The sequence below is a fragment of the Myotis myotis genome, unplaced genomic scaffold, assembly GCF_014108235.1.
Source record: "Myotis myotis isolate mMyoMyo1 unplaced genomic scaffold, mMyoMyo1.p scaffold_m19_p_42, whole genome shotgun sequence".
Lineage (NCBI taxonomy): Eukaryota > Metazoa > Chordata > Mammalia > Chiroptera > Vespertilionidae > Myotis > Myotis myotis.
In genome coordinates, this window is record NW_023416349.1 from 972,264 (window position 1) to 981,079 (window position 8,816).

The 8,816-nt window shown below is 49.8% G+C and overlaps 1 protein-coding gene across 1 annotated transcript; it reads left to right on the top strand.

Annotated features, from left to right (window-relative positions):
* Positions 1–2,305: 2,305 nt before the first annotated feature.
* On the top strand, positions 2,306–3,977 carry LOC118655102 (leukocyte immunoglobulin-like receptor subfamily A member 4). The gene is made up of 4 exons (XM_036306541.1): positions 2,306–2,399; positions 2,545–2,735; positions 3,003–3,357; positions 3,604–3,977. The coding sequence occupies exons 1-4, from the start codon at positions 2,306–2,308 to the stop codon at positions 3,975–3,977; spliced, it is 1,014 nt and encodes a 337-aa protein (XP_036162434.1).
* Positions 3,978–8,816: the final 4,839 nt, after the last annotated feature.

Below are 8,816 nucleotides of genomic sequence, written 5' to 3' on the forward strand. Positions count from 1 at the left end.
ATGAACACACACACACACACACACACACACACACACACACACACACACACAAATCCATATAAGCCATTTATGGAACATTGCTTTACACACAATATTATAATTTAACTAGAGGCCCAGTGCACGAAATTTATGCATGGGACGGGGAGGGAGTCCCTCAGCCCAGCCTGCACCCTCTTCAATCGGGGATCCCCTCAGGGGATGTCAGACTGCCGGTTTAAGCAATCAGCCGGCAGTCAGACATCCCTCTCACAATCCAGGACCACTGGCTCCTAACTGCTCACCTGCCTGTCTGCTCTCCCCTGCTGGCCACTGCCTCAGCCCCCACCACTGTGGCTTTGTCCAGAAGGATGTCTGGAAGATGTCCTGTCTAATTAGCATATTACCCTTTTAATTGTATAGATTACCTTTGATATTTTATTTAGAAATATTGCGCTGCTCTAGTTTATTTGTAATAAGTGGTGTGCCACGCCAGCACAGCCAAAGGTGATCCTTAGTTGGCGGGGGGGGGGGGGGGCGGGGGGGGGAGAGGATTGAGAAAAGACAGACAAGAGAATGAAAGCTGGGTACAGTGGGACGCTGCTCCCTGATGAGGAGACAGTGCCAGCGCCCACAAACCATGTCTTTATTTTATAGTAGATGCCACGAGGCAAAGTAGGGGCGTGATGAAGTTGTTTACAGTATTCTCGTGAGTTTCAACCTCACTCAACTACATGCACCCAAGCTCTATCACAAGGCACGTGGGGCTACGTGTTCGGACCATAGGTTCAAGCCTACAACCACAGCCATTGGCTATAATTGTGCTGGGAGGGCCCTGTCCTCTAGCTGGGACTTGCACGTGGCAATGAGAGGACCCTGTCCTTTCATTAGTCCAAGGCTTAAACCTGGCCAAAACACCGTAACCGCACCCCACAAAGTTGCACATAGGATTTTATAAGATGATCTGACCAAACAGATTGCTTCTTACCAGTATATATTCCTTTTGTGTTAAAGATAATACACCATGCCCTTGTGTGGTGACCACCACACCCATGACCAGCCACCACCTCCCTCTCTCTTCCTCCCTTTCAGATAGTCTGTATGTGTCCAGGGGATCTAAAATGTTCTTTCCTCTCTAAAATGAACACACTCCACTTACTCAAACAGCCGTTCCTTCAAACACAGTCTAGACATAGTCTAGTCCAGTTCGCATACTTTTTAAATTTCTCCTTTATAAACAATGAATTACAACATTAGCCTTAGAATGCCCTAGTCTACTAATCAGAGTTCTCGAAATACAGGAAATGGGTCACCTGGATCATGGATATATTTCTGTTCTTGATACAAGTACTCGGCAGGTGGTAGGTGAGCAGTAAATACTTGTTTATGGATACGTCAAAGGCAGAAAGAGAATTCCCTTTGGGGGTGGCTGAGGACACAGGTAGTGAGCTGCAGGTAGAGCCAGCCTGTTGAGGGTGGATTCAGGGTGAGAACCTGGGTCCTGTCCTCTCTGAGCAGGAGGTCAGACCAGGCAGGGGGTCCTGGGAGTCAGAAGAGACCACAGATCTGGGCTGAGAGTCTCCAAACGCCTCATCATGGAAAAACTCTGACCCAGGCCTGGGGGGAGGGGCGGGGCGGTCTGCTTGCTGTGGGTTCACAACTCTGAGGGCCCGGAAGGACAGCAGCAGCTTTTGACCCACCACATCCTGTGCATCTCTGTCCTTCAGGCCCAGGCCTCCTCTATCTGTAGAGCAGGAGCGTCACAGCAGACACCATGATGTCCATCCTCTCTGTTCTTCTCTGCCTCGGTCAGTTGTGGACACGGGGAGGGGAAGCAGGAGGGGCAGCTGCATCCTCTTGTTCATGGGGAACCTCAGGCTCAGGCAGCTCGAGTGGACAGGGCCTGATGGGAAGGGAATCAGCTCAGACATCTGGGTGCAAACCTCTCACAGACACTCTCTTTCAGGGCTGAGTCTGGGCCAGATCATCCACGTGCAGGCAGGTGAGTCCTCCCCAGGCTTCATGTTCCACCGGTCACTTCACCCCTGGGGCTCAGGTGGGAACACAGAGGTCCTGGATGAGCTGAGAGATGGGGATTTTGGAATGTCTTTGTAATGTAGCCTCTGTTTTCCCTCCAGGGACACTCTCCAAAGCCACTATGTGGGCTGAGCCAGGCCCTGTGATCCCTTATGGGAGCCCTGTGACCCTCTGGTGTCAGGGGACCCTGGAAGCCCAGGAGTTCTGTATGTATAGACAACAAAAACATGTGCTTTGGAAAACACAGACTAAGTGGAATCCCAGAGACAAGGTCAAGCTCTCCATCACACGCATGACAGAGCATGATGCAGGGAGATACTACTGTTACTATGTCAGATTCACAGGCTGGTCAGAGCACAGTGACCCCCTGGAGCTGGTGGTGACAGGTGAGAGCACACACAGGGGTCCCAGCCTCAGGCTCTGCCCTCAGGAGGGGGGTCTGCTCTCAGGGTGTCTCCCTCTCACAGCCCAGCCCTGGGGGACATGAGGGAGGTGTGAGCCCATCTAAGATGCTGTCTCCTCCTCTCCTAGGATCCTACAGCAAACCCAGCCTCTCAGCCCTGCCCAGCCCTGTCCTGACCTCAGGGGGGAAGGTGACCCTCCAGTGTGGCTCAGGGCAGGGGTTTCACAGGTTCATGCTGACTAAGGAAGAAGATCACAGGCTCTCCTGGACCCTGGACTCACAGCCACAGTCCAGTGGGCAGTTCCAGACCCTGTTCCCTGTGGGCCCTGTGACCCGCAGCCACAGGTGGACGTTCAGATGCTATGGCTATTACAGGGACAGGCCCCACGTGTGGTCACACCCCAGTGACTCCCTGGAGCTCCTGGTCTCAGGTGAGTCCCATTATTGTCTCATCATGGATCGAGGCACCAGACACATTATTGGCATCTTTGCTGTGAAGGAAGCCCTATGGGAGAGGATGGCGTGAGGGAGTACAGGGGTCCATGGATCAGAGACACAGAGAGAGACAATGAGACCGGGAGGCTAGGCCAGTAGAAGGGGTTTATGGGAGGAGCAGCCCTGTAATTCACGTCTGGTCTCCCCAGGTGAGTCTGAGAAGCCTTCCCTCCTGAGCCAGCAGGGCCCCATCGTGGCCTCTGGACAGAGCCTGACCCTCCAGTGTCGCTCTGATGTCGGCTATGACAGATTCGCTCTGCACAAGGAGGGGGGATGGGACCTCCCCCAGAGGGTTGTCCTGCAGCCCGAGGCTGGGCTCTCTCAGACCCACTTCCCCCTGGACACTGTGAGCAGCTTGCATGGAGGCCGGTACAGATGCTACGGTGGATACAACCTCTCCTCTGAGTGGTCGGCCCCCAGTGACCCCCTGGACATCCTGGTGGCAGGTGAGGAGCCAGTGGGTTCAGTCAGAGACCAGACTCTGCACAGGCCCTGCTGGGGTCTCAGGTAGTGAGGCCAGAATGAAAGTGCAGGTCCCAGGGAGGGAGGGAGACAGGGAGGCAGGAGTTGGGTGGAGAGAGGGGAGACTCAGAAACAGAGACAGACAGAGTGACGGGTCCTCAGAGAGAGGCCTGGTGACTCTCAGGGGAGAACACGGTGGGCAGGCAGCCCTAATCCCTCCCTCTCTCTAGGACACCTGCCTGACAGACCATCTCTATCAGTGGTGGTGCACATAGGCCTCAGGGTGCCATCTGAAGGAAAGGTGACCCTGCTGTGTCAGTCACAGAGCCCGAGGGACACTTTCCTTCTGTCCAAGGAGGGGGCAGTGGATGCCCCCCTGTGTCTGAGATCAAAGCACCGAGCTCAGCAGTTCCAGGCAGAGTTCCCCATGAGTCCTGTGACCTCAGCCCACGGGGGCACCTATAGGTGCTACACCTCAAACAGCTCCTCCCCCTTCCTGCTGTCACTTCCCAGTGAGCCCCTGGAGCTCCTGGTCTCAGGTGAGGGGCCCCTGACCTGTCTGCTGAGCTGTCAGCTCAGGGTCCTGTCCCCAGAAGAACTATGAACTGAAAGGGAGGGAGGGGCTCTAGGGATGGTCACTCAGAGGACATCTGCCCCTCAGACACCCTGCTACCTTTGTACTTCCCTGCCCTTTACCTGGGTCTAGAAGGTGCCAGGTGAGCAGCAGTTGGGCCTTGACTGGGCCACAGCACAGACATAGGAGAAAAGCCTGAGTTTTGGGGGGCCCAGGGACCACCCAGGTCTTCCCCTCCTTCTGTCCTCATGCTGGACCCTCTATGAACCCCGCCCCCTACCCACAGTGCTCCTGTCCACAGCTCGTGAGTTACTGGGGGGTTTTGCTCTGAGGGGGCTTAGAGGCCCAACTCTGAGTTCAGACCAGGCAGAGATTCCCAGGAGTCAGAAGGGACCTCAGATCTCAAGGACAAACAGGCTGAGTCCTAGGAGAGCTGGGACTCAGGGAGGGATTTTACGGAACCACCCGGGCCAGGGGCTCGAGGACTCCCTCCTTCCCAGCATAGGGTCAGGCCTGCAGAGGGGTAAGTGAGGGCGAGGACAGCAGAGATGGTCATGGCAGAGGGAGATGTTGGGGCTCAGGCTGAGGAGGAGAAGCCGGGCTCAAGTGGGGAAAAGGCAGCACCAAACCCTCACCCTTCATTCTGATCCCCAGGAGGCTCTGAGGATCCTCCCCTCCCTACCACGGTGTCGGGCCAACAGACGAGTAAGTGGGGGTCTCTGTGGGGAGGTGGTGGTGTCTCCGTGGGGAACAGTGGCTGAGTCATGTGGGGGTTCAGGCACCTGTGGAGGTGCTGACTTGGACCTCAGTGGTTCCAGGTGTAAAAGGAGAGAATCGTGGCTCAGAGCTTACATTTCCTGTCAGTTCTGGGTCTGAGCTCCTAGGAGAGGGGGCCTCACAGTGAACCCCCAGGAAGTGGCATTATTGGGCCTGTCCCCTCTATAGCACTGACAGTGTCACTATAATTATAATCCAAAGTCAGAGACACAAAGAGCCGGCTGAGGTGGAGGAACTAAAAGGTAGATCCAGCCCTTCACTCCTTCACGTTCCTGATCTCAAGACACAATGAAGCCCCAGATGTTCCTATTTGCATCGCACTTACTTACAAGACAAGACACCAAAGGTGCTCATCTCAAGGGGTTGAGATGGACATTATTAGTTTGGGAACTCCTTGGAGATCAGAGAAGAGATGCCTTAAGCATTCCCACACCTCCTCACCCCACACTGTGTGTGTTTGGTTCTCAGGAGCAGCTGATCCCCTGGGACCGTCACAGAACAATTCAGACTCCAAGGCAGGTGAGTGTGGGAAATTGTCAGTGATGGGGCTGAGTGCAGAGGGTCAAATCCAGTCAGTGGAAGTCAGATGACCTGGATACACATCTAGGGATGCTGGGCTGGTTTGATATTACCCTGACCTCTGTGACCTCTCTGTCCACAACTTCCAGCTTCAACCCCCCAAGACTACACAGTGGGGAATCTCATCCGGATAGGCGTGGCTGGTTTGGTCCTGGTGGTCATTGGGGTGTTGCTGTATCAGGATTGGCATCGTCAGAGAAGGCCCCATGGTGTAGCTGGGACATAAACGCAAAAGACAACAAACCCATCGTCCAGCGAGGCAGAACCTTGGAAATAGATCTGACACTACCAAGAGGTTCTGGAGGATCACTGGGTCATAAGGCATCTCCATTTTAATTTTTTTGAGAAAAATCCATACTGATTTCCATAGTGGCTGCACCAGTCTGCATTCCCACCAGCAGTGCACTAAGATTCACTTTTCTCCACATCCTCGCCAGCACTTGTTGTTCATTGATGTATTGATGGTAGCCATTCTGCCAGGTGTAAGGTTGTACCTCATTGTCGTTTTAATTTGCATGTCTGATGATTTATGATGTTGAGCATTTTTTCATATGCCTCTTGGCCATGTGTATGTCCTCTTTGGATAAGTGTCTACTCAGACCCTCTGCTCCTGTTTTATTTGGATTATTTGCCTTCGTTTTGTTGAGTTATATAAGAACTTTATATATTTTGGAAATTGTCCCCTTATCAGATGTATCATTAGCAAATATCTTCTCCCATACAGTGGGGTCCCTCTTCAGCCGGTTTTCTTTGCAGAAGCCCCTTGATGTCATCCCATTTGTTTATTTTTCCCTTTGTTTCTAGGAAGAAACCAGAAATACCAATCAGAAAGAATATATGCAATATGCACCCCTATGTTCATAGCAGCGTTATTTACAACTTCCCAAGAGCCCATCAGTAGATGAGTGGATAAAAAAGCTGTGATACATTTACACAATGGAATGTTACACAGCTGTAAAAAAATAAATAAATAAAGGAACTCTTAGCCTTTGAGACAACATGGAGATTCCTGGAGATTATTATGCTAAGTGAAATCAGCCAGCCGGAGAAAGGCAAATATCACATGTTGTCTCTTATATGTGGAATCTAATGAAGAAAATAAATGACAAACAACATGGGTCCAGAGGCATAGATGCATGGAACAGACTGATAGATCTCAGAGGGAAGCTGGGAGAGGCAGTAAGAGATTAACCTAAGGACTTATATGCATATAGACACAGACAACAGGGTGGTGAAGGTATGGGGGGGGGGCAGGAAACGGATGGAGGGGAGCAATGGGGAAGTGAATACAAAGGGAACACTGCACGGTTCAGAAAGGGGGAGCCTTGGAGCCCATCCGATGATCCCAGGAGGTGCTGAAGGAAAGTGGGGACCAGCAGTTGGAACCATCTGCTGAGAGTAGATGTGGTTTGGATGCAGGAAATGTCTGTGTGTGTGTTCCCTGTACAGGACTCTTCCCCCCATTAAAGTGTATTTCTCTCCCTATCTTGGTTGACTTTCTGTGACAAACCCCCTTCTTTTCTCACCCCTGTGACTTGGGGGTCCATCCATATGGCTGGTGTGGGTCCCCTCCTCTAACACCTCATACTCTCCCCCACTGTTATGTAATAAAATACTTTTTTTTTATTTTATTGGGATAACATTAGTCAACATGAACAAATAGGTTTCATGTGTGGATTACTAATTTACAAAAGGCAACTGATCAGTGATTCTCTCTCATCATTGATGTTTCTACCTCTTTCTCACTCTCTCTTCCTCTCTGACATCAATAAAAACATTAAAAATAAAATAAAGAACATCTTATTATGTAAAAATATACAGATGTACTATAAAATTGTACACTTGAAACTTATATAATTTATTAAACAATGTCACCTCAATACGTGTAAATTTTTTAAACAACAACAAAAAGGTATAACAAAGTATGAGCTTTTAGATGTGTGGACCCAAACCAGTCACGTGGAATAAACCCTCACATATTGGGGTAAGAAAAAAAAGGGGGTCATCAGAGAAATTAAATCTCGGTATGGAAAGAAAATAGCACTGTTTCTGGAGATGCAAGGATGGTTCAATATTCACAAATTAATAAATTAATAAACATGATACACCACATAAACAACATGAAGAATAAAAATCACATGATCATATCAATAGAATCAGAAAAAGCATGCAACAAAATCCAGCACCCATTGATGATAAAATTTAAAAAAAAAAAAAACTCTCAGCAAAGTGAGAATGGAGAATTACATGTACCTGGCCAATTTTCCCAACACCATTGATTAATGTTAAAGATATTAAAAAATGGAACTTCCATTCAACCATTCCATTCTTTCACAAACCTGTTTTTAGACCTCACAAATCCCTTCCCTCACCCCCAGCTTGGACTAGACTCCTACTTCTCATTGCTCTTCTCTACATGTGCTTGTGACTGACGATGGGTAAGCGATGAGTATGTAACAAATCCATATAAGCGGTTTAGCTAACATTTAGCACACAATATTAGAATTTAATTACTGTTGATATTTTATTTTTATTGACAAATATTGCACTTCTCTAGTTTATTGGTAATACGTGGCACATAGGATTTTATAAGATGATCTGATTAAACAGTTTGCTTCTTATATATTCCCTTTGTGTTAAAGACATCATCCCATGCCCTTGTGTGGTGATCACCACACCCATGACCAGCCACCACCTCCCTCTCTCTTCCTCCCTTTCAAACCATCTGTGTGTGTCCAGGGGTCTTAAGAACATTCTTTCCTCTCTAGAATGTTCTCACTCCACCTCTTAGGTCTCCACCTACTCACACAGCCGATCCTTCAAACACAGTCTAGACATGGTCCCAGTTGTTATCATATTTTTTTTAATTTTCTCCTTTGTAAACAATGAATTACAACATTAGCCTTAGAATACCCGAGTCTACTAATTAGAGTTCTCAAAATACAAGAAAGGGATCTCCTGCATCACGGATGTATTTCTAGTACCTGGATAAATTCCTAGCAGGTGATTAGTAAATACTTGTTTATGGACCCATCAAGGACAGAAAGAGAATTCTTTTTGTGTGAGGCTGAGAAACAGGTAGTGAGATGCATATAGAGCCAGCCTGTTGAGGGTGGACTCAGGATGAGAACCTGAGTCCTGCCCTCTCTGAGCAGGAGCTCGGACCAGGCAGAGAGTCCTGGGAGTCATAAAAGACCCCAGATCTGGGCTGAGAGTCTACAATGGCCTATAGTCCTCCTGAGTTCTCATCATGGAAATACCCACACCCAGGCCGAGGGCGGGGTGGTCTTCTTGCTGTGGGTTCACAGCTCTGAGGGCCCGGAAGGGTGGCAGCAACTCCTGACCCACCACATCCTGTGTGTCTCTGTCCTTCAGGCCCAGGACTCCTCCATCTGCAGAGCAGGAGCCCTCAGAGCAGACGCCATGACGTCCATCCTCTCTGCTCTTCTCTGCCTCGGTCAGTTGTGGACACGGGGAGGGGAAGGAGGAGGGGATGGGGTGGCTATAACCCTT

Bases quoted from the DNA above. Each gene is read 5' to 3' on its own strand.
- LOC118655102 (XM_036306541.1), top strand. From the start codon at position 2,306: ATGACAGAGCATGATGCAGGGAGATACTACTGTTACTATGTCAGATTC. The intron at 2,400-2,544 runs GTGAGAGCACAC...CTCCTCTCCTAG, and splicing joins CCTGGAGCTGGTGGTGACAG to GATCCTACAGCAAACCCAGC. The intron at 2,736-3,002 runs GTGGGCCCTGTG...CCGGGAGGCTAG, and splicing joins AGTTCCAGACCCTGTTCCCT to GCCAGTAGAAGGGGTTTATG.